At 38.3% G+C, this 27,411-nt stretch overlaps 1 protein-coding gene across 1 annotated transcript in view; it reads right to left on the bottom strand.

The window, feature by feature from the left end:
* Positions 1-26,577, bottom strand: part of LOC126367002 (uncharacterized) — a 109,649-nt gene extending 83,072 nt beyond the window's left edge. Inside the window, exons 1-3 of the mRNA XM_050010351.1 lie at positions 26,377-26,577; positions 22,604-22,713; positions 17,241-17,371 (exon numbers count right to left, since the gene is read on the bottom strand). Coding sequence (XP_049866308.1) covers positions 17,241-17,371; positions 22,604-22,711 — 239 coding nt within the window. The 5' untranslated portion in view covers positions 22,712-22,713; positions 26,377-26,577. The remainder of the gene's footprint in view (positions 1-17,240; positions 17,372-22,603; positions 22,714-26,376) is intronic.
* Between the last annotated feature and the right edge of the window lie 834 nt (positions 26,578-27,411).

The following is a 27,411-nucleotide window of genomic DNA, read 5'->3' as shown; positions in this document are numbered from 1 at the left end:
CCCACTTTAGATCACAGATTACTTCATAGTTACAAATATTTAAACACAGTGAATTCAACTTTATGAGTTGTACAGTCATGAGCAATATAATGTACCCACTTTAGGACTCTGTCGCACTAACATATTTGACATTTAGTGAGACTTACAGTTCAATTTGTCAAAAAAGTTAATGTGACATGGTACCAAAGTGTATACACATTATGCTCGTGACCGTACATCACGTTTGATTTCCACGATGGCAATATATTTGAATAGATGGCAGTGTATTTTCTAAACACCTCTATCTACTCCTTCGGGGATACAGGTGTAATGTTAGACTTTATCGTTTAAGTCATAGGTATACAAATACACATACATACATACATAAACTCACGCCCGTAATCCCTAATGGAGTGGGCAGAGCCACAAGTAATCAAAGACAACTTGCAGCCACTGTTGATACGAAGTCCAAAGATGGATATGATGAACCTTATGGTGATAAGGGATCAGCCTATCGCCCATAACATTAGTCCATCAGGTATACAAATAGCATGTTATAATAATTAAAACATATAATAACGGGTTCTTACCGCGTTTAAATCAGGGATGACAGTCATCCCGTGATCATGGCACTTGCAACAGTGTCGAAATATCGGGAGTCTCATATCCCTGATTTCAACGCGGTAAGAACCCGTTATTGTGTGTTTTAATTATGATAATAACCGCGTAAACTTGTTATAAATCAAAGATAGTGAAGAATAGGTGACGATTCATTTAATAACGAAGTTGCTTGCCAACAAGATCTGGCGCCGGGAGTGTTTACGTCATGAGTTCCTTCAATTACAACGAATAATGCTTTAAATTGTTCCTTAATATTCGTCACTTGTTTTTTCTGAAGTACAGTCATGAACAATATAATGTCACTTTTTTTGTCACTTTAGGACTCTGTCGCACTAACATATTTGACATTTAGTGAGACTTACAGTTCAATTAGTCAAAAAAGTTAACGTGATACGGTACCAAAGTGTATACATATTAATGCTCGTACCTACAAACATTTTTATCAACAGATTTATTGGCAAGTTTTTTTTAAAGTCTGCATCGTAATCCTTTAAAGAATGTTTTATAATGTATTCATATTTGCAAAACAATTATCATTTAACATGCAATCGTTTATCTTACCTCTACAAGATATAAAGGGAGATAAAGAGATAGATAAAGTTTAGCACGTGTTATCCGTCCGACTATCACAGTTTGGTCTGTTGATTATCATCAAAGGAGACCTGGGAGGATTACTGATAATGTTTTAGGGAGGTCTTTAGATAACGATAACACTAAGAGGTCTAGACAACGTCTCTTGATTATATAAAATAAATAATTAACAAATAAAAATTGTTTATTTTAGAATTCCATAATAGTCATTACATAATTCCATAGCTTATCATTGATCATTCCACACGTAAAAATATTCAAAATATTAACAATTACATTAAATTTGGACTGACTCTATAGTTCGTTATAGTAAATACATCAAGTCACATAATAATTATATAAATGTGGGTACTTAGTTTATCTAGCGATGGATGTACCCCTGACCACCCCAATTGGGATATAGTGATACGTCCAGTTTATTAAATGTGTGACAGCTGTTAATTTGAGATGAATAACTCGGACGAATCATATAGGCATCTCACTGGTATGCAAACCGTTTGACGTGTTCTGTCAACTTAATTCTGTCGGGTTATAGGAGAATGTATATTTTTTAATATAATAGTAACCCTGACACTAGGGTTGATGAGGTTGGTAATTCACCTCACAACCCACACGGTAGAAGAAGACCCGTCCTTTTCCTTTTCGGCGGATAAGAAAATGACGGGTGTAACTTAAAATTAGATGATGTCTACAGGAATTAGCACCAATATACCGCTATAATCTATATATTGTTACAATAGCTATTTGCAGTCCGTACCTCCTATGTCTAAGCCGAACTGGTATCAAGATTGTGTTACCACTGAGCCTTGATAAAGGATGCTAACTAACGTGCATATCACGTACACGGCGCGTGCTTATCTGTGTTTACATACTAAGTATTATACGCACAGTTGTATAGCGTATGTTTACGCCAACCGTACGTAATCAGTATTTTTTAATCACCCACTAAGACATTGACCTCTATGGCTAATTTTTTTTATTCTTTTTTCGTAACCTATATTGTTTTTTGCTTTTAGAGAAGGACAGTATCGAGCATTCATGGTGCAGTTTCATAGGTGAAAGTTTTCACTCTACATTTCGCTCCATATTTACCCAGATCATCATCTCCCTAGCATTATCCCGTTTTTCACAGGGTCCGCTTACCTAACTTAAAGATTTGACAGGTCCGGTTACAGAAGCGACTGCCTGTCTGACCTTCCAACCCGCGAAGGGAAAACCAACCCTATACAGATTAGGTCACATACCTCCGAAAATGCATTCCTCGGGAAGGTGGGTTTCCTCACGACGTTTTCCTTCACCGTTAATCATTTATGATCTAAACATGAATTCGAAAACAAATTCGACAATCATTGGTTCAGGCTTGTGCTGGATTGGAACCTGCGACCTTAAAGTGAGAGGTCAGCGTCCTACCAACTGGGCTACCACAGCTCATTTATAATCGCGTTGATCTAACAGAAACCTCGGTGATGCATAGCTATTTGCAATCTCTGACTACCCATTTTGGGATATAGTCTGAGCTTGTGTTATGTTATGCACAATACACTTCCCAGTCACAGAGGTGCAGTCACGTGCAGTTAGAAGTATCGATGTCATGCGATCCTACGCGGACACGACAGCCAAACAATGATGCATCGCGTCAACAACTGGGGAATAATACGTGCATTTATAAACTGCGCCTGCGCCGGCTTACTAGGAAACTGAAACCCGGATAAGTGTTACGCTTGTAAACGTCTGACAGACACGAGAAGAAAAGGGAGAAGGCAAAGTCGTTTCATCCTTGGTTTTAGCGAAGCTGCTAGTGTCAGCTCAAGTCACCACCTGAGAAACGGCCTCCGTGTTCCGGCGGTAGAGCGTTCGCGATTCGGAGGTCCCGGATTCGAACCCGATGGGGACATATCACAAAAATCACTTTGTTGCGATTCCTAGTTTGGTTAGGAAACCCGATTGCCCAAAAGTACCCTGTGAGAAACGGGATAATGCTAGGGAGATAATGATTCATCGTAGTCCACGTTTTGTAATATGGCGGTGAGCGAATGTCAATATAGTCGTTTCTAATTACTATACTAAAATTTCCATTCAACGCGCTCAGTAAATTGGTTTAGTATACTCATTGGTCAATGAAGCCATATCAAAAACAAGCGTCTTGATTCAGAACCATACTATGTATAAGTGTGCATGTATAAGGTAGGTACTTAAACGATATTATGTACATTTGCTGTTCCTTATAGCAAACGGAAATAACTTACCTACTTAACCTGTTTTATCTTAAGTAGATAAATGTTCATAGATGTTAAATTGTAGATATGTTAATTTTCCTATTAGAAGACTTCTAGTCTAAAATAATCGTTTAAAATAGCCAACCCGTTCTTACAGACCGATTGCATAGTCCTATTACCAAAATACTTGCTAACTTATATCCGTAGCTATTCAGCCAAAAAACTGCTCGGGTGAACCAAAAATAAATAAACCAAACCAAAAATTAAAAAAACATGAAAATAGTATTTATTTCTTAATTGATTCACAATATATGCGAGGTATCGATATGACCTTGTGCGTACTGCGTCGCAGAGTAAAGATCCATTCGCAACGAATGCGTAGCCGCGGAATCCGGTGCGATATTCTCTTCTTATCGTGTCGATGGCAAACTAAATAGTATCGGCCGAAAACTTGGCAACAAGTGTGGCGCTATCTGCAGCGCTCATCAGACCCTCCTGCGTGAAGGTGTTCGGGCACGCAGGACACGATGTAAGATGTCCCATCATTTGGGGAACGATACCGCACTTGCACTTTAAGTCCGAGCCATCCGAGAAACCCCACCTGATCAAATTGTCCTTGTATTGGTGCGATATTTGACAGTTTTCTTTCTTCAATCGAACGTTGGTCGCACGCGCCATGCTATTTTAGTATCACAGTTATGAAGGATCGGACTCCGGTATCGTACTTGCACCAATGAGTTGTAAAATCTTCATTGACACAGTTGGATGACCATTATAAATGGCATTAAAGCTAATCAAATCACGTTGGTCTAACAGAAAGCTCGGTGAGATGTGGGTACTTATTTTATCTTGCGATGGATGTACCTCTGACTACCACTAAACATCCTGTGAGAAAGCCGTGTCTGAGGTTATGTGGATGTATATTTCAGTGTCCATGATACTAATTAGAATACTTACTGGTAATAAAAAGGTATTATACACATTTAATGGGCAGAGTACAAGCGGCTTAAATCTGCGCCACCGTCACTAATTAGGTTCTATAGCGAACCGTAGTGAGTACGTCACGACCGCTTTTCAAAGAGAAATACCTAACTAATTGCTTTCATTCAGACAAACTATGTGTACTCGCCTACTTACTGTTGAACGTCGATTATTTTTAACCAAAACCATAGAATAAGGAACCATACTACGTATAGAACGGCAACTATCCGCTCCCCACCAGCGTCTGAGCTAGGTTTACCTCACCCCCTCGGTCTTACTTAGTCTTCAATCGTATAGACGTCTGACGTTACACGAGGTGACGGGTAAGCCAAACGTACGTACATAAGTACATATTTAATCTCACGCTTATTTTCCACCGGGATGAGGTTGGAGCAAGAGAAGTGTGCCAGGACCGAAGCAAATGGAATTCCTCTGCTTACCCCGGTGGGAACGACTATGTGTTTCTTAATTTACTTAAGTTTTATGAAATATTACTTACTTTTATAATTATTATAAAGTCACAGAGTAGTCTTGTCAGTTCCAGACATCCAGTTCATAAAGTAGCTACTTGCTATATTTTGAATGCTTTTGTATAGTCTGTGTCAAAAATACCTAAAGTCAGTACGTAGATTGTTTTTGGACGTCAAATGGCTCTACCTAGGAAAGTAAAAATTGAAAAAGAAACTTGGCCGAATGACAAGGTTTAATTACAGAAATCAACACAACTACTTAGTTACTTACCATCTATCACGTTAGTCTAAGGCGCTGTCTCCACGAGCGAGAGAATCGCGACGAGTCCGCCCTTATATCGTCGGATAATCTCCACGAACGAGCGATAATTCCGCCGCGTATCGTAACGGAATCACAGCGTTTCCGCGGCGACTCGTAACGGAATCGCAGCGTCGTTAACGACAGGCAACGCTGAAATGACACTGCGTTTGACAGCGCGCCCGCTGCGCGCTCGTCGCGAGAGCGCCGGGTCCGGTGCGCGAGCGCGCGGCGGGCTCGCTGCTAGTCGCGGCGGGCTAGCGACGATGTAATGACGTTTCGCGCGCTCGTTGTCACTCGTCGCATCGCGGCGATAATATCGGAGACGGTTCCATAGAGAGTGTATAGAAATACGTGGCATGACGATAATATCGCTGCGATTCTCTCGCTCGTGGAGACAGCGCCTAACAGAAAGCTGGGCTAGGAGTGGGTAATTAGTTCATCTTGCGATGGATGTACCTCTGACTACCCTGAGCTTGTTATGTTGTTGTTAGTTGCTCACTACAACAACACCAATTTATTGTACGAACTATTTTTGTCACCACGTGTACAACAAATAACTTCAAATAAATCATATTTGTACACGTTTAACCTTGAATTAGTATAAAAGGACGACACATATTTCACGGACTTTGTATTTCTTCTAAAAGCATTAGTTTATTTAGCCTCCGCGCCCAACTGGGCACCCTCAGGCCTGTTGTCTTAAACGTTGTACCGGGTGAGAGCCTTCAGCGCTCCCCATTTGTCCGGCCAAGTAGTTAATGCCATCTGCGGCAAATCTACAATAAGTCACGTCAAAAAAAAATTGCCTCCTCCATCAACCCGCAGTGAAGCAGCGTGGTGGAGTATGCTCCATACCCGCTCCGATTAATTGAGGGGAGGCTCAGCAGAGGGACGCATATAGGCTGTTTTCTTTTCTTTTGAATTTGTAATGCTGTGTTGAAATTATCAGGACACATCTAACGAAAGTGCCATATCTTATGATAAAAAAAATATATTTTATCACGAATGGAAATGTTTTGTTATCTATTATAATGTTTGCTCACTGCCTCATATATCAAAGTGCACTTTTCAAATGGAGATGCATCATTATCAATGTCATTTTACAGTGTAATACATAATTAAGTGCTGATATACTTAATTATAATTACTGATAAAACATTATAACATTTTATTACGCGCGCTTATAATGAGAATGTCCCAGACGTAGGATTAACCCACTTTTACTATGAAGCCTAAATTATACCTATTTTACGTCATCTAAACTGAGTCAAGTACTATAAACTAACAATTAAATGTGCTTAGTTTCTTATTCAAAATTGTTTATTTAGCCTCCGTGGTCTAGTGAGTGAACGTTAGGCTCACCCGTCTGGAGATCTAGGTTCGACTCCCGATGGGGACATCGTCGACATCACTTTTTGAGACTCTTCTTTGTTCGGCTAGGACATTGCATGCTGAATCACCTGATTGACCGATTAAGTATGATTCCGTGCTTCAGAAGGCACGTTAAGCCGTTGGTGGCGAGCTACTAGCCCAAACATCTCCAGGAACCCGTAGTTGTAAACTTAGCTTAAACCTTAATATACAACAGACGTACACAATCTGAACAATTTCTTTAATACAATGGAAATTATTATAATTATTATTGCGTATTGACGTTTTTAAAGGGACAAGTCGCAGGAACTGTAACCTGGAACCTGACAGAGGGCAGCAGTAACTGTCAGCACTATTCAGAGGCGGAGGACAGGAGTCCTAGTACGGCTTTGAAATAGATTACTCTGGGCGCCATCCCACTCGCGCCAGACAGAGTACTGCGGAAAAGCAAGACTGCCCTATTTGTCCCTAAAAAAAGTAGCATAGAGAATGCTATACCGACAAGAGCGTAGTCTAGATAATAGTAACATTCAATTGTTCTGCACAAGTGTTAAGAATGACAACAGTGTGTAAACTAAAACACACTAAACGTGGGAAAATTTCCAAACAACCGCATTCATCCTCTATCGATATTACAAGAACGATATTTCTATCTAGTCGAGCGCTATCTACTAAGTAATACGACCTTCAACTGTGATAATGAGTATGAAGTGCCGACGAGATTGTCTAGTCACTATTTCTATTTACATTCGATACGTTGATATAAACAATGCTAAAATAGTTTCTTCTTCTTCTATTCGCTTTTTTTGACGTGACTTAATGTGCATTGTTTTAAGTTTACCTCCAGATCGTGAGCATAACGCTCTAACCACTAGACCTAGTAAACATGCTGCAGACTAGTAAACATTCAATTTTATTCTTTATTCCCATTCCAATCATGTTGATTATAACCAAAAAGCCGCACGAATTACAGGCTCGACCTATATTGTTCATATACAGTCATGAGCAATATAATGTACTCACTTTAGGACTCTGTCGCACTAACATATTTGACATTTAGTGAGACTTACAGTTCAATTTGTCAAAAAAGTTAATGCGACATGGTACCAAAGTGTATACATATTAATGCTCGTGACCGTACATGATTTATATACCTACGTAAATTGTGTATACAGCATAAATGCTCTACATATGAAAATTTTATGTCCTCGCGCCTCGTTACAGCTGTCGTTTCATAAGCGAGTCACGAACTCAGCCATAATACCATATACATACCATTTTTAGGATAGAGGTACATACATCATACATAAACTAAGTACCCGCACCTCATCGAGCTCTCTGTTAGATCAACGTGATAGGTGAGACGTATCACCGTCTATTTACAAGATGGAGGCGACTATGTTAGTGAAAACTGCACTTCAAATAAAATCTCATTGGTGCAAGTCTGGTACCGGGCTTCAAACCGGCGTTGCCCATTTGGGAAGTCGGTGAACCACGGAACCAAAGTGACTGTACCTATCACATATACAGGGTGTTAGTGACATCGTAACGAATACTAATGGGGATGATTCACATTCATGATTCTGAGTTAATATCAAGTGGAATGTTCCGTCGCAAAAGTATGGAAATGAAAATAATTTAAAAATACATGATTTTTCCGACAGGAAATTCGACTTGATTCAACTCAGAATCATGTTTTGAGTCATCCCCCTCAGTATTCGTTACGATATCACTAACACGTATGCGTGAAACGTGAAAAGATTATCTCAGGAAAAGATCTTGAATTTTACTTTCTTTAAAACATCTTGAATCTGATCGAGGTATGTATGTATCGAGGTATTAACCTCTCATATGCCGAGATACCAGACACAATAGATTTTACATTGTGTCTGGTCGAGATCCGCGTTCCGGCGTTCGAAAGATTAATATGTATACACTTTGGTACCATGTCACATTAACTTTTTTGACAAATTGAACTGTAAGTCTCACTAAATGTCAAATATGTTAGTGCGACAGAGTCCTAAAGTGGGAACATTATATTGCTCATGACTGTACTCCTAGGTCCTCTTCTAACTCTACCACATTTACCCGCATCATAAACCTAAAAAAGAACCTAAGCCGATTCTGAATCTTAATATAGACGTGTGTAAACGTCGTACAGCTTGGCTATCGCGCACGGAACCCGTGCCGCAGGCGCTGCAGACCCATACTACTCATAACAACCAATTATTTACACATTGGAATCATAAAAGGAGGCATCAATCAATCAATGAAGAGAAGACACACCTACTCCCGTAATACGTCACGAATCAGCTGATGTTTTGAACATCGCGTAGGGTACATAGCAACATTGAATATTGTCAACAAGATTGAATAAATCACAACCAACTGCGTAGTTGCACAGGCGCAATAGCGACTTGGTACATTAAATATTAGGACGGAAGACGGCTCTTTACTATCAACTATATTATTTGCGCTCTAACATGGCGCGTGTGGTAGCAAAAAAAAATAAGAACAGTCTATTGCGAAGAGACATACTGATGCTAATTCCTGTAAACACCATCTCATATTATTTTAAGTTATATCTGTCATTTTCTTATTCGCCGAAAAGGCAAGGGACGGGTAATCGACAAGCATAAAATTTTTGTAATACTCGAAAATTTTAAGCACAAATCTAAAACAACCGTCTAAAAGTTTTACATTGGACAATAACCCGACAGAATTATGTTGACAGCGCACGTCAAACGGTTTGCATACCAGCGAGATACCTTTTCGATTCGCCCGGGTTATTCGTTCATTTACTCATTCTTCCTAAAATTAAGAGCTGTCAATCATCCGTCCCTTTCCATTTCGGCGGATAAGAAAATGACATTGAGTTTGATGGTTTATGAACAAATGTTATTATAATTTGAAGGAATATTTTTAACATAAAAATAATTAAATTTTGTATTTTTTAATAATAAGTATAATTTTCAATAATTTTCTTTTCAATACCAATTCTTTATTTATTATTTATGTATATTTGCGCCTGCATGCAGGTCGAACACATCACAGCATTGTTATTTGAATTACTTTACCACCTTTTTATTCTACGTGTTCTCGCAAATAACTTGATTTGATTTTGATTAGAATTCATGTTTGGATCATAGATAATTGATATCACGTGGTACCTAAAAAGATTGAAAGGACGTTGAAAGCAATTATATTATTGGCAATGTACACAACACCAATGCACACATGTCAACCACACCAATGCACACATATGCGCACACACACATCAACAAAATTTTAGTTTATATTCTAATAACAACAAGTTAAGCAACTTTCGCAAAGGCCGGTCATAGGATGGGTGACCACAAAAAAAAAAAAGTTTTCATCTCGAGCTCCTCCGTGTTTCGGAAGGCACGTTAAGCCGTTGGTCCCGGCTGCATTAGCAGTCGTTAATAACTACCAATCCGCACTGGGCCCGCGTGGTGGTTTAAGGCCCGATCTCCCTATCCATCCATAGGGAAGGCCCGTGCCCCAGCAGTGGGGACGTTAATGGGCTGGTGATGTGTGTGTGATTCTATTACTTTATTCTTTTTTTTTCCTTTATTGGGTACTTGGGCGATAGGCTAATGGCCTGTCACCAAGTGGTCCGTCCGTAAATTGAGCAGCAGTTGTTATATTACATTATAAGTGTCTCAGTGAGAATGTTAAGGATGTAGGCTTCATACTCTAAACATTACAACGCAAATAATTGTATTTAGTTTTTAAGTCTATATCTGTTTGTTCTCCACATAAATAAATAAATAAATGTAAGCAAGCATTACATAAAGAAATATGTTCCCTTAAGGTAGGGATGAAGTCGAATAAAATGGTTTAAGCTATAAGGTGTTTTCTCGCGTGCGCACTGCAGAGATTGGTGTTGATTTTACCTTTATTTATTTTTAATTAAAGTTATTTTAAGACTTAGATGAAGTTTTGAGGTTTGCTGGAGTTTCCTCCTACGCTCAATTTGAAATTTTCCTGTTTTGATTACATGATTAAATGTACCTTTAATAACTTTGTATGTTTTAATTGTAAACGTAGGATTTCTAAGATATGGGGGCGCAGGAGTGTCTCCGCCAAGACGAGCAAAGCGAGGCACAAGGACTGGGCACTACTTTGGCATACGACCACGTCTATCTTTTTATTTTATTTATTTATTTTTTGTCTAATAATAATGTAATAATTGACCTGAACGTTTGTTAGGTCTTATACTAATTGATTGAGAATAGAACACGCATGTCAATTAATATTTATTAGTGGTACGTACCTAAGAAGTGGTAGATACCTACATATAATGTATCTAAAATGTATTACCTAGTTGATAACACGGAAAACAGGTAAATAAATATTCATTTTATGCATTAAAGGTATTCTGATAAGGAATTTATAGTGTTTATTAGTGCATATAGTTGAGCTAAGTATTTGATATGAGATAACACAAGTGCTGGGTCATTTTCATCATAACATAATAATATTGCATAACATGATAATCCTGTAAACATCGTATTGCTGCGATGGGCGACGGAGTATGCTCCACCACGCTGCTCCACTTCGGAACGGTAGATAAAAATAGGGACCCGAAACAATTTATAAATATAACACAACATAGGTAACATCACCCCGAGGAGCTCGGTGGCGCAGCGGTTAACGCGCTCGGTCTGCGATTGTTGAAGTTAAGCGACTTTCGCAAAGGCCGGTCATTGGATGGGTTACCACAAAAAAAAAGTTTTCATTTCGAGCTCCTCCGTGCTTCGGAAGGCACGTTAAGCCGTTGGTCCCGGCTGCATTAGCAGTCGTTAATAACCACCAATCCGCACTGGGCCCGCGTGGTGGTTTAAGGCCCGATCTCTCTATCCATCCATAGGGAAGGCCCGTGCTCCAGCAGTGGGGACGTTAATGGGCTGATGATGATGATAGGTAACATACATACATACATAAACTCACGCCTATTTCCCACCGGGGTAAGCAAAGACTATAGAATTCCATTTGATTCCATCCTGACACACTTCTTCTTCTTCTTCTTGACATAGGTGTCATAAGTTCACGAATATATCGCAATTTTGGTAAACAGAGGTGCATCCATCGCAAGATCACCTAGCTTATAAATATCAACCTTAATTATCCAAAAAATATAAGGTTTAAAACCAAAACCCGATTTCGGAACAAGAAAATCTATATTTCTCTGAAATTCTTCAGTATAGTGATGTATAGAAGATAGCCGTGGTAGATAGCAAACTCTTAGGACAGATTGGCCTCCTTTTCGCCGCAGTCGGGTAAAAAGGCCTTTCAGGCATTCTGATTGGCTATTCCGAAAGGTGTTTCCTTCTGTTTACAAAACAAGTGAGTTAGTAAGGTCATGTAATATACAGGGTGGCCCAGAAGTTCAGGTTCAAAATTAGATAGATTGGCTCATTGGCTACCAGAACCACCCCCATGTATATTCAGCGAATATTTACGGTTTAGGAGATATGACCCATTTCGTATCTTTTTCTAGATTTTCTACCTTACTTCAGAAATCATCATTTTGTCGCTATCTCTTTCTTAATTTTATTTTACTTCATAACTGTTCCTAAAAAAAGGGGAAAAAATAAAAATAGTCAAATCATAGATAAAAAAGTTAAAAATATAGCTAACGAGCCCCTCTATCAAATTTTTCATATTGAACCTGAACTTCTGGGCCAGCCTGTGTAAGTTTGTTCTTCATTTCCTGTATTTTCTTAGTCCCCGATTTGTTTTACGGCACATGGGTACTTCTAGATCCGAAAAATCCGCATTGCGGTTATTGTCAATCTCCGGGCATGTCTCGCTTACTTGTCGTGCATAATTTACGCACCTCCTCAGGGTATTTTTTTATTTTTGTAGCTACCAAGTGTACAGTCATGAGCAATATCAAGTACGCACTTTAGAACCCTGTCGCACTATCATATTTGACATTTAATGAGACTTACGGTTTAAAATGTCAAAAAAGTTAATGTGACATGGTTTCAAAATGTATACATATTAGTACTCGTGACCGTACCAAGTGCTACGCTGTTAATTTTCGCTTTATCTTCTGTGCCGTTCTCTTGTGTTAGTGCTACGCTTTGCCTATATTTCCGTTACTGTTATACTTCTTTCTCTGTGCATTGTGTGTGCATTCTGTGTATTTCTGCTATTTATTGTGTGGAGTATACAGATTATACGGACTTCTACCCCGTAAGTATTTGTGTATTTCTAACCTCATACCTACACCTAGCAAACTCAACTGTAACTCAATAAAAGTAAGCATCATCATCATTATCAGCCGTACGACGCCCACTGCTGGGCATAGGCCTCCCCAAGGATCTCCACGACGATCGGTCCTGCGCTGCCCGCATCCAGCGGCTTCCCGAGACCTTCACCAGATCGTCGGTCCACCTTGTAGCGGGCCTACCCACTGAGCGTCATCCGACACGTGGTCGACATTCGAGAACCTTTCCACCCCAACGGCCATCGGTTCTCCTCGCTATGTGTCCTGCCCACTGCCACTTCAGCTTGGCAATTCTTCAAAGGTAAGCAATCACCCATAATTTTCCATATGTTAATAAATGTTTACGGCGAATATTAAAGATCTGGCCTACCTAAACTATTACAAACACAGAACTGTGGGGATTGACTGGGCTAAGTAGGCTGATCTGAAGTCCTAGTCAATCTTGGGAATTATCATCTATTTCTCATACATAATCATGTAAGTTCGCCAAGCCAAGCTTCATCAAATATTTATCCATCCACACACGTTGTATCATTCGGCTAAGTAGTTTATCTTGTAATAGAAGCTTAGGAAACCGACAGAGGGATTGCGTCCTCTAACATGATGGACTAATATTATGGGCGATAGGTTGATCCCTTATCACCATAAGGTTCATCATATCCATCTTAGGACTTCGTATCAACAGTGGCTGCAAGTTGTCTTTGATTACTTGTGGCTCTGCCCACCCCATTTGGGATTACGGGCGTGAGTTTATGTATGTATGTATGTAGAAGCTTAGGTCAATAAGGTGAAAGGCCTTTTTTTTCATCTGACTTATTGTGCCATTAACTTGGCCGAACAAATGGGGAGCGTCGAGGCCGAAACGTCAGGTTTAGTTCTTATGCACAAGCTTTTTGGCAAGAGAGATTTTTTATAGCGTGAGTTTCTAAATTTTGATTATTTTACTATTTTACTTCTAGATCATCAACCCATTAATGTCCCCACTGCTGGGGCACGGGCCTTCCCTATGGATGGATAGAGAGATCGGGCCTTAAACCATCACGCGGGTCCAGTGCGGATTGGTGGTTATTAACGACTGCTAATGCAGCCGGGACCAACGACACCGGCCACTTCTAGATAGTAACATAATAATAATATCATACATCATCATCACTAATTTAAGAGCCACGCTCTTTTCGGTGTGGCATCCTCCATGATACTTTAATATCATACATAAATTTGGTTTATTTACGTTTTATTTGTTAAATGAACATCTTAAGTAACCCGGTTCCGGATCCCGGTGGGGACATATCGCAAAAATCACTTTATCGTCTCTAATTTGGTTAGGACATCACAGGCTGATCACCTTATTGTCTGAAAGTAAGATGATTCGTGCTTCGGAAGGCACGTTATGTCGGTGGTCGCGGTTACTACTTACTGATGTGAGTAATCGTTACATGAGCCATGTCAGGGGCCTTTGGCGGCTCAATAATAACCCTGACACCAGGGTTGATGAGGTTGCTAATTCACCTCACAACCCACACGATAGAAGAAGATGTGAGGTAAATCTAGTTTCGAATTGGTGCGGGCGGAGAGTTAAGTGGAGACCTGTGCCCAGCAGTGGGACGTATATATTTATGGAGAGTTACTATTCTGTATGTAGTATTCTTTATTCTATGACTATAACCATACATAGGTACAGTCATGAGCAATATCATGTACCCACTTTAGAATCCTGTCGCACTATCATATTTGAGATTTAGTGAGACTTACAGTTTAATTTGTCAAAAAAGTTAATGTGACATGGTATCAAAGTGTATAGGTACATATTAATGCTCGTGACCGTACAACACCGCGCGGTGACAGTTCGCAACGTTCCGTTACACTCAGCCTTGCCCTTCCAGCTTCGTTCCAGTTTCTATCGATTTTCAGCAAAGTTGGCATTCAGCCAAATGTACCGCTACTAGTACCGATAGTAGTCTAAACTTGGCCTAAAGCCAATATACAAATAAAATTGTGTAATACCCATAATTTGGACTTTATTGCGGTGCAGCAAGTAAATTTTAGTTATTGTTAGATTAAATGGATTGGTCGTTTAGTATTTTGGACGTTAGATCTTTCCAGATAGGGGTATTTTTAGCAATTTTGGATGAAAAACAACTGATTAGTTGGGGAAGTTTTGGGAAAACAAGAACGATGAGGACTACAGAGAGGACATTTTTACTCATTTTTTTAATTGTTTCAGACACTTAATAGAAGAAAGAGGTTGGTGAGGCCCTAACGCGCATTTTGTATGAGAACCCCACTCTCTTTTACTACTCCTGCAAACAGATAACTACGATAGCTCTACTGCTTCTCAAATTCCATAGCCACTTTACCGGCAGTGTATATACTTTTCGTAAGATACTAACTAAAACAAAAGTATTTTTTTTGATAAATGCCGATCATAGTAATATTTTTAGCTTTCCTTTGATAAGATCTCCTTGTATGATAGTCGATATTTGAGTTTTTGGCGACCTTTTAATATACTATCGCTGAGCTCCGTGTGTTAAGTTTGTGGACGAGTGGAGTGCAAAGTTGAAGTATGAACTATCTGCTCATGAATTCGAAAGAAATTTTGAAAATCTTGGTTTAGTTAGGACCATGCTGGATTCGAACTTGCTACTCGTGAGAGTCGGGCGTTTTTCCGAATGGGCTACCGCGGCTCTATTTTTATGATTTATGATACATTATAATTAACAATGTCCTCCCCCCCCCCCCAAAAGTTGACTGTTGTTGTTTGTATAGTTATTGTTTAGCTGTTGTTTGTTGTTGTCGAAATTGAGTCGTTTTAATACGAGTGAGTATATAGGTATAAGTATGTAAACAACAGTTCACCGCCCGCCCTACGGCACCCATGAACCGTTCCAGCAATGCTCTATTTATACGAAAACTATAATGAAACTCATGGCAACCTCATTAGCATTTTATTGCAGGTGTAGTGCACGCCACCTCTAGACCACGGGTTCCCAAACTATCAATATAACAGAACATCCACCAAATATGTTTATTTCATGGAACCCCTTATTTTCTTCTTTTATATAGCCTACTTGATCTCACCGCTAAGCAAAGGACTCCCCTTCATTCTTCCACTCTTGTCATAGAATAAGGAATAAGACTACGTATAGAACGGCAACTCTCCGCTCCCCAAAATTATCTAAGCTAGGTTTACCTCATCCCCCTCAGTCTTACTTTAGTCTTCAATTGTGTACTCTCCTAGGTGAAAGATAAATTATGAAATTCTGATAACTAAATAAAGGTGACAAAAAAACGTTTTCTTTTTTCTATTTAACTTATTTATGAATTTTAACAATGAAAACTGTAAGTAATAATAGGTGCGACTTCTATGACGTCACAGGTTGCTTTTTCATACAAAATCCATAGTAATTTCGTGTTTTGACGTTTAGTAAAAAGTATCTGATTTCACTAGTTGGAAACTACCCTATTATATGAGCGTCAGACGTCACACATACAGATGCGCGTATACTATAACGTCAATGTGTAGTGTCTGTGTAAATCAGAAATCAGAATCTTTTATTCAACGTAATTATCATGGATAAACTTGTTGAAGGTCAATGTAACATTTTTGAATTTACGTCATTTCGCAAGGTGTTATGGCTGAGGAGAAGAAATGACAAGAAACTGCAACAGCAGCACATCTTTTAAATCAATGAACATTACACGTTATTTAATAACTAGAGGAACACATTCAATGTGTAAAACGAGGTGTTTTGTATGAAGTGTCCGGGGTGTGGCAGAGTCGAGAAGAGTGGAAGACGGAAGCTCTTATCAAAATGTCATTACAAATCAACGGTACTGTAATCAATATGTAAAACTTAAAACTGGTGACTTATCTACGGAAGTCGTAGGTTTCGCGGAACCTACAACTTTAGGAATAGCTGCTGTACAAAACGCTTGCTTTCACGCGATGCGTTTGGGACTTACATTACTTAAATAAAACTTAACTAACTAACTTAACTTGTAAGTTATTCTTGTTTTCAAATCATTGTTTCTTAATAGGGCTGATGAATGAGGTGATACAATATAATATTACAAAGTCTTATTTATAATGTAAAATAAACGACATGCTTTACTAACACTAGATATATAAGTAATTTTTCTTTGTCAATACTAACAAACTATGGAAGATTATGATTCCGAAATAAATGATTATTTATTTATTTTATTTATTTATTTAACCATCAACATTGTTCAATCCCGACAATTAAATAATTGGGATGTTGAAATGCTATAATTTATCAGCATTATCCATTTGCGTTCCGAACGCGATAAGCGAATTCCAAATCACGCACAGTGATGCTAGGGATATACTGTAGGATATAGTATAGACAGGTCTAGGTTTTTTTTTTTAAAGAAGCCTATCTAGCACATGCCTATCAAACGCGGAACTTTCTTAAAATTAATGGACTCACCTAAGCTGAGCGCAGTAGAAGTGGTGAGGGATGGCGGTCAGCACGCCTGCGCCGTCGCCGGTGTCGTTGTCGCACGCGCACGCGCCGCGGTGCTCCATGCGCTTCGCCAGCACCTCGGCATCGCGGACGATCTGCGCAGGATATGCACACGTTACAACACACAGCACTACGTGGTTTCCATTTAGAAAAAAAGAAACGTTTACAGGGACACCACAGTAACAAATACAGGGTGTTAGTGACATCGTAACGAAAACTTTGAGGGTTAATTCAGACCATGATTCTGAGTTAATATCATACATAACATTAACTGCCTATATACGTCCCACTGCTGGGCACAGGCCTCCCCTCAATCAACCGGAGGGGGTATGGAGCATACTCCACCACGCTGCTCCACTGCGGGTTGGTGGAGGTGTTTTTACGGCTAATAGCCGGGACCAACGGCTTAACGTGCCCTCGGAAGCACGGAATCATCTTACTTTTTCGGACAATCGGGTGATTCAAGCCTGAAAAGTCCTTACCAAACAAAGGACAGTTTCACAAAGTGATTTCGACAATGTCCCCATCGGGAATCGAACCCGGACCTCCAGATCGTGAGCCTAACGCTCTAACCACTAAACCACGGATGCTGTTAAGTTAATATCAAGTGGAATTAAAATTTATTCAAAGAAAATCATCACATCACATCATGCCTAAGTGTTATTTCTATAATTATGTTTTGTCGTAACGACGCTCCTTGATTAAGGGGAAGCATGTCCCAAGCAGTGATACGTACATAAGTCATTATAGAACATGACATAATCTCACGACTGTATCCCAATTGGGGTGGTCAGAGGTACATCCATCGCAAGATGAACTAAGTTCCCACACAACCGAGCTTTCTGTTAGGCTATTCATACTGTTACGTTTATCTCTACTCAGTCGAATAGCAAAGACTGTTATCCAACCCCAGTTATTACACAAACAAATGTCAACCTTTTGTCAATCTTCCCTCATTCAGCGCTTATCGCTATCGACCCACTAGGGTCGATTAATTCTTTCAAATATTTTTCCTCTCAGACGACGCCCTGAGCCGAGGTTCGCGCCCAACTGGGCACCCTCAGGCCTGTTGTCTTAAACGTTGTACCGGGTGAGAGCCTTCAGCGCTCCCCATTTGTCCGGCCAAGTAGTTAATGCCATCTGCGGCAAATCTACAATAAGTCACGTCAAAAAAAAAAAAAAATGTCAATCATAATACGTGGGCGGTCGATAAAGTTGCACTGAAAGCTCGATTTAATACGCGACCCACACACTTCCCGCCCACGGTTTCGGAAAGTTATAAGACGGAAATTGGTTTTCAGAATGTAATACAAGCTGTATTACACTTAACACAACTAGGTATAAGAGTATAGAATTTTAAAACCTACCTAGAAGGACTTACATTAAAAAATTGGAGTTGTCCTTAGAAAAGGTTTAGTATTATCTATTCTGAACCGGCGTGGATTGATGAATGTGGACGAAGCGTGTCAGGATCGAAGCAAATGGAATTCTATAGTGTCTGCTTACCCCGGTGGGAAATAGGCGTGAGTTTATGTATGTATAGGAATTTGTTCAAAATGCACAGTCAGTCACATCTCACCGAGCTTTCTGTTAGACTAAAGTGATAGGTGTGAGCCGTATCGCCGTCTATAATGGTCGAGTCAACTGTGTTAGTGAAAAGATAAGTTGATAACTCATTGTTTGTAAGTGGAAGTCTGGTACCGGGTGCTCCTCGTTAAAAATCTCATATCTAAGTCAGATTTGTCGTGCATTTATAGACAACTGTCAATTTTATTAAAACTATTATGAGCTTACATAATACGAATAGGTAGATCTTTCTGCTTCTTCTCTCATGTGTAATGTGAGACGAATGATCGACCTCATCAACTCTGGTATCAGAGTTACTTGCTTGCAGGCTTAACGTGCCCTCCGAAGCACGGATCATCTTACTTTCGGACAGTCCCCACCGAGATTCGAACCCGGGACCTTCGTCGTTAGCTCAACGTTCAACTACGCTCATGATTGTACAGGATAGATATGTGGAAGGAGAAAAATAAGGCCTTTGCCCATATGAGCCATGTCACAGACTAGGAAAAAAACATTGATTGGTCACCAAGTATTTTTTTTATAAGAGACAGATGGTAAGAAGTCTATTATCAAGAGCGAATGTTTTTATTAGACACCGCGGTATATTTCTCATTCATTCATCAGAGCTATTCAGACCGGAATTGCGGCAAATTGAAGTGTAAACTGAAGAGAGAGTATAATTTGAAGAGATATGAATAACTGACTTCCTTCATGAATAGCCTTTACGTGATAATAACTAGTGATGCACCAGATCCTACTTTTGCCGGGTACCCGGCCTCCGTTTCTTTCAATTAATATCAGATAAAAATGGAGACCACACATTTTTACCAGGTTTGAAACTAGCCTGTCTATTGTGAGGTTTTGTTAACAAAATCCTAATCTGAATATTTTTCAAAAATGCCCTCTCCAAGGTCTTCAAATGTTATACCATAGGTACACAAAAGTACAATGCATGGGATTAACTGTGTGAGAACTGATATTAGGCAGCTAAATTACTCAATTGTACAACATTTTTTTTTAAACGTATAGGGTTCTGTGCCGAGGTTTTTCTTGCAGCTTCTTTTCCCCGGCTATACAGGTTGTGAGAAGCTGCAGTAGTTTTAGGCGGATGAGACGTTCGTTATGTAAAAATTGACGATTCAAAGTGTAACTATGTTACCTACTGAATAAAGATATTTTTGATTTTGAATGCTTGTCACATTAAAATATGCAATAAAAGTTGGTGCCAAGTACATGGGAGTACTGAGAACGCGTAACCGTTTGAAATGCAGCCAAATTGCTACTTTAGACAGAACTTACTATAACTTAGCCAGACGCAACGAGGTTACAGTATTTATTAACTGCCAGTTTTATATGTATAGTACATCTTTTCATTTCGTTACTACGTATGTGCAGATACAGAATGTTAGTGACGTCGTAACAAATACTGAGAGGGATGATTCAGACCATGATTCTAAGTTAATATCACCTAGCACCCTGTATATTAACTGCTAGTTTTATATACGTATCTTTTCATTTCGTTACTACGTTTGTACATACATTACGTATGTGTAGACATGATAATTACTGGTAATACGTAAGTCACATGTTTCAAAATTGATAACAGTGGCCCCGAATCCTGCAGACACCTCCTAATTTTATTTTAAATATACCTGTCATTTTCTTATCCGCCGAAAAGGAAAGGGACGGATGATTGACCACTCTAATTTTAAAATGAATGAATAACCCGGGCCAATAAAATAGAGACTTCGCTTATATGTAATCCATATTACGTGTGCTGTCAACTTAATTCTGTAGGGTTATTGGCCAATATAACATTTTGGAAGGTATTTTTTAAACTTCTGCCTTGTGTTCCATAAATTTTATGAAGTTGTCGATTACCCGTCCCTTTCCTTTTCGGCGGACAAGAAAATAACAGGTATAACTTAAAATAAAATTAGGTGGTTTGTACTGGAATCAGCATCATTGTTGGCCTAATAATAAATTTTAGGGTATATCTTGCGATGGATGTACCTCTGACTACCCCAATTGGGATATAGTCGTGAGCTTATTTTATGTTATGTGTAAGTTACCTACGACTAAGTACTTATTAGTAATATAGCGTAAGCTCGAAAAAAGCAATGTCTATGAGTACCTATAAGTTTATAAAAAGTATGTTTATGACAAAATCCCTTTGTGGGATTGAAAAAAAAATGCCTGGCGCATAATTTTCGTGTCTATACAATTTCGCAAATAAAATAACACAATTTAGCCTAGAAATTGAGCTAAACTGATACACGAGCCGGTTTTATTGAATTCCAAGTCGGTTTGGTAGTTAAAATTGATTAGCACTTCCAAATCAAGTGGCTAAAAGCGGTTGGAGTGCAACAATACTTTAATACTTTAACATACTAATTTACCCTCAATTTACCGTTCACGATACTTCCAATGACAAGCGAGTTGCTGATTAGCGACGAAATTATCGTGTCATGCACAAGCAATACCTAAACCTCTGTTAGGAATTATTTATTTATTTAAAAGACGAACACAACAGTTAACAATCATAATAGAGGATAACATCTAATACTGTATAAGAAATGAACTGAATGAAAAAAAGAATGAATAATTTTATTTAATTAATTAAATTAAATAATTAATTTAATTATTTATTAATTTAATTATTAATTTATTTAATTATTAATTTATTTAATTATTAATTTATTTAATTATTAATTTATTTAATTATTAATTTATTTATTTTATTAATTATTTTTTTAAATTTTTTTTAAAATAATTATTTTAATTATTTGATTTTTTTGAATTGAATGATGAATGAATGAATGTGTAGGAATGAGGGACTTTCCAGGCCACGTTTCCCAAAAACAATATAGATGGCGTTGTACAAATTTAACGTGATTATTACCTATTTTTCGGGTACATATTTATTCAAAAATATAATGCAATGGCAGAGGCATATTTGGATCAGATATGGTATAGAATTATGTTGCTACCTAAATCGCTTCTCTTTATTTTGATCAGTATAATAATGGGTGGAAGATGTGTTGTGCCTGGGTGTAATAACAAGCGTCATCATTATGTACACAAAAACAAAGATAAAATGTGCATAATGTCTGTTATCCGTGAAATTAGAAGGCTACGAAGGCAACTCAGTACATCGCCATCTATATTTTTTTTGAGGAAAGTCGCTCATTATTCTATGATCACAGCAGGGACACTGCATACAAAAATCTCGTTCTTACCGCATGCTTAATAACACGTAAGTGCGAGAGAGACAGATGGTACGCGCGCGTTCTCATGGGCGTGCCATTTAGACTAGTCATAGAATAAAGAATAATACGACGTAACGTATTTTTTATAAGTAGTGAGACCAGCTGGGGGTGAGGCAAATCTAGTTCGGCACCGATACGAATAGGTGCGGAGCGGAGAGTGTCCGTTCTATACTTAGTATTATTCTTCAATCTTTTTTTTGCAATTATTTTATTTAACTAACAAGTTTCATTGAATTCAATTAATTTGCGGCTCAGCCCCCGATAAGGGCGTAAATTTAAAAAAAACAACGAAATACACAATAATTCTATCTCCCCGCACTGCCTCTGCTTGCCCCTTTGGGAATACAGGAATGGTGTAATGTTGTGTTAAAAAAAAAAGCTGTACAGAGATACATAGCGACACAGAAACATCGCATAAGAGATATGAAGCACGCAACAGACGGTCTTATCGCAAAACTGGCAATCTCTTCCAGTCAACCTTCGATTACTTACTTTATGAGTACGTTTCCCGTCGATAGCAACAACAAAGCCAACGCCACACGCCTCGTGCTCGTTCTGGGGGTCGTACAAGCCTTGCTTGGGCGGCCCTTCCCACTCCATACCTACGGACAAACATACATTACATAATATGATGTATAGCTACGGCGGTTCAATAGTAACCCTGAGTCCAGGGTTGATAAGGTCGATCATTGATCTTGCAAACCACTGGAGAAAAGAAGACCTTACAACTCAACCATCTCCACATAACAACCAACACAAGAACTAACGAATAAGAATAATGTCTCTATAATTTTTCTAGACTTGTTCCCACCGGGGAAAGCAGACTATAGAATTCCATTTGCTTCGATCCTGAGATCATCATCGTATCATACACGCACGCCGGTTCAGAGTAGATGGTACTGCAACTTTTCTGAGGACATCTCCAATTTGTTCAATGTAAGTAAGACGTCAATGTGGTATGTGGTGTGGTGTTTAGTCAATGTGGTCGCGTATAGACTTGTCATTGGAGGAGCTCGGTGGCGCAGCGGTAAACGCGCTCGGTTTGCGATTGTTGAAGTAAAGCAACTTTCGCAGAGGCCGGTCATAGGATGGGTGACCACCAAAAAAAAAAAAAGTTTTCATCTCGAGCTCCTCCGTGCTTCGGAAGGCACGTTAAGCCGTTGGTCCCGGCTGCATTAGCAGTCGTTAATAACCACCAATCCGCACTGGGCCCGCGTGGTGGTTTAAGGCCCGATCTCCCTATCCAGCATAGGGAAGGCCCGTGCCCCAGCAGTGGGGACGTTAATGGGCTGGTGATGATGATAGACTTGTCATTCAATTTTAAGTGGCTTCAAAGGCAATAATGGTCAGAATTTGTCAAATGAAATTCAATGCTCAAAGGGCAAAACTAATCCATGTCTATCACACTTGTCCACTGCGTGCTGTTAAAAGCATCTGAGAAAGAGGAAAGTCTGTTGACTTATAACATTTAAAGGTACAGTTTCAACAAACACCAATGGATCAACCCGCAGTGGTGGAGTATGCTCCTTACCCCCTCCAGTTGATTGGGGGGACGGTTATTATTATTATACCTTGAAAACCAAGTGTTCTAATCAACAATTTCTATTAACTTGTCAATACCCACAACAGCTACTCATTCAATTTACACAATACACATATATGAATGAACCAATTTTATTAAGTTTTCAATTCACTCTTGTCGTTAAAGGGTTAAACTCAACAATGGATACGTAAATACCTTTCAATGAATGTGTGAATTAAAAGAGAATATATCTACCTAGCATAAAGTTATGGTAAGACTATGCTTGCCACAGTGGGAAGTTGTGGATGATGTTAGCATAGAAACGGAATGGATGGTGCTTAAAGGAGGAGGCCTATACTCAGCAATAGGATGATGCTGGCTGATTGATGATGTTGAGCCTAATTCACGGTTACCTTATCACTTTCGGTGGTCAGTTTTAAAAAAAAACTTATTGCGAGTTTTATCATTTCATAGTCAGTATTAGAATTTTAAGTAATTCGCTAATTCTATAGTTCAGAATAATTATAATTTTATCTTACATAACATGAGCTCACGACTATATGAGGTATAAAATTGCACTTATTTTATCTTAGATTAATTCTAAAGAATGAATAAATTTATTTTATTTTTAGATGAACATTTTTTTTATATAACTAATGTATAATAGTTACATTAATTTTAAACATATTTATGAGGGCAATAAGATAAAAATAGTATTGGTAGGTAGTATCTTTGGGGTCACCACTAAATTACCTTGCCCTACAAACAACTTTATGAGTTATCTTCATAGTCCAAGGACATATTTTTTTTTATTCTTAATACCTAATAAAGAATATATTTTAATGTAAGTTATGCCCTAATATACCTATAATCTGGGAAATATTATTATTTGTAGCATAGAGACTTTATTCAACCAAACTTTGTCTCAAGAAAATATGAGATGTGATATAAATAGAGATGATAGATGTTCCACACTGATAGAATCATATTAGAGTCATCATTTCTCTAGCATTATCCCGTTTTTCACAGGGTATGTGTGTGTGTGTGTGGGGGGGGGGGGGGGGGGGGGGGAAACAGGAGCTGCCCGAATCATATTACAGTAAAAAAGTGAATTAAAATAATATTAAACAGGTTTTCTTTTAATTTTATCCATTTTATTTAGCTATTTATAATTTTATACCAAATTTTTCTTATTTAAAACTTTGTGTCTGTAAATTGACGTTGTGTAATCAATCTTGTGACGTAAACATGCAGTAAACCTGTACTGACTATCACTTTGACGCACCTGGTGACGACTATCAAAGATAAGAAATGACTTATTAGAAAGATTATTCTTTGAACCCATCCATCAAATTACTATTAAGTGAATCATACATTATGATCGATAAGATCTAACAGAAGTTTAAACTACTTTTTCTTCTTTTTTCCTGATTCTGTAGTTCCAGACGTTTTTCTAAAATAAAGCGATGAAGATATCTGCGAAAAAACTTAAAAAAAAAATTTTAAAAATATATGGTCAAATTGAGACCCTCCTCTTTTTTTGAAGTCGGTAAAATAAAAAAGCAATGTCATGTTCATGACCTGTGGCTGCTTTAAGCAATTCATATTTTTTTGTTTTTTAGTCTTGCTATCCACAATTTTTTAAGAAAGAATAAGATAAAAGATAGGCAGATGATGTTAAGTAAATTGGAGGTGTAATCTGGTCAAGACAAGAACAAGAAAAAGAAGAGGAATGAACAGAAGCAGCTAGAAGAGGCATATGTGCCTTACAACACGCTAACCATCTAAATTAATAAATAAATAAGTGAAACAATCAACACATTGTAAAGAATGGGGCACCAGTTTCAAACTGCTCATGCAAAAACAATCCTTATTTTAAAATGAAATAGAATTGTCAAGGTTAAATTTAGCACCTAGTTGTGACCTACATAGACACAATCAGGATACAGATTTGGTCTCGACCAAATTCAATTCAATCTATGCCAATTTGAGCAATGATTCTGGGAGGGCCTGAAATAAAAAAATATACCTAGTGGGTTTTTCTGTATAAGTCTGATAGGTAGTTATTGCCAGGGTGGGTGGGTATTGCGTGAATAGATTATTAGGATTTATTTTTGTTATGACATGATTTCACTACCCTAAGTTCAGATATAACCACAATCTCACTGATATTACATGATGATGAGATCTATGGCAGAATCAAGTTACATAGTAAATCTTGTTAGAATTATATGAGAGAACAGAGAAAGATAAGGATATGGGTTGAGGTATTTTATGAATAAGTATGTTATGGCATGGCTTCGGATACTACCGCAAACAAAGTAACGTTAGGTAGTTATTAAGTCATATGTGTCGTCAAACGGTTAGCATGAATAGGTAGGATATTGATAACACGAGGTGTTGTTTTGCCATTCAGCCGAGTATAGTTCCCATAACGTGGGAATTATTACGGCTCGTTATCATAATAGGTGGTAAGGAATGCAGTGATAAAAGTCAACACACGGATTATCCAAGTTGCATTGAAATCACTGAACTGTATTTAACTGTAGTTAGTGGTCGAATTTTATAAGACGTAGGTATGCCGTATGTAATGAACCGAACTTCCAATATAGCATATTTTATGTGAGAAATACCGGCTGTCCCCATTCCAAACCACGTACGCACACGTGTAACTGAATCGTTGACGGCGGGCTACATAGAACCAAAGGCTGACAGTAAAAATAAATAAAAACGCAAACCTTACCTCAAAGTAAGTTCGAGAGATTTACAAAACTGTGTCCGGTGACAACACTACCAACGGTCCGCACTTTCACAGACAAGTGATATCCTTACACAACAGTTTTGAAGCAATAAGGAAAGGAAGAAAAAATTCGGGCACTGAAAATATTCCGGCGATTCGTAGTGACCCCTCAACAGTCGACTACGACGGCCGGCGATGCGCGAATGACTGAATTGACTGATTGAAAATGAATGAGTTGTATTCCGAATGAACAAACGGTCCTTCTTGCGAATGAACGAGAAAAGAGTAAGTGGCGCTGATTGGCTTAAAAAAAATCTGGTGTTGTCATGATAAAGAAACAAAAAAAATACAAATTAAAAACTTACAGATCTGATTTATATTATTTACGCTCTAGCATGCTGCGTTAACAGCATGATAAAAAATAGTACTTACGTGATATACCAAAAAATATATCGTTCCGACAACAGCCCTTCGATACTATAATGCAAAAAGTATAAGAATCGTATGATTTTCCTTGCCTCCAAGAGCTTTTACCAGAGTATAAACTATAATATTTCTCTTAGACTTAGGTTCAAGTACATTTATGTTTTTATCAGTAGTAGTTTTTCATGTTTCTTGTTAAAATGTTATATCAGAGAAATAAAGAAAATGTGGAAATTGCTCCATTTGACAAATAGGCTCAGTGGACCCGTAAAAATATTTAAAAGGAAAAGGCGGTAGTAATGTATCTCATATAATTAATCAGGCTCCGCAGTAGGCGATGTGGATACATAAATTGTTCCCGCAATCTTTCATTTTTTTTACATTTTTCCTCACCTTATTTGGTTCCTCACCTTATACGGTTGTCTGGAAGAAATCGCTTTAAGCAATAAGGCCGCCATTTGCTATGTACTTAGTTAAGAGATTTTTTGTAATTATTTTTTTTTATTTTGGTGCAATAAAGTGTATTTGTATTGTATTGTATAAATTCATAGAATTCACTCTAGGGAGATAAAACTCATCGTCATCTCCATTATTTCGTTTTTCACGGATCCGCTT

The sequence above is a fragment of the Pectinophora gossypiella genome, chromosome 5 (genome assembly GCF_024362695.1).
Source record: "Pectinophora gossypiella chromosome 5, ilPecGoss1.1, whole genome shotgun sequence".
NCBI classification, from domain to species: Eukaryota; Metazoa; Arthropoda; class Insecta; order Lepidoptera; family Gelechiidae; genus Pectinophora; species Pectinophora gossypiella.
This window is presented reverse-complemented; position numbering and strand designations above follow the sequence as displayed.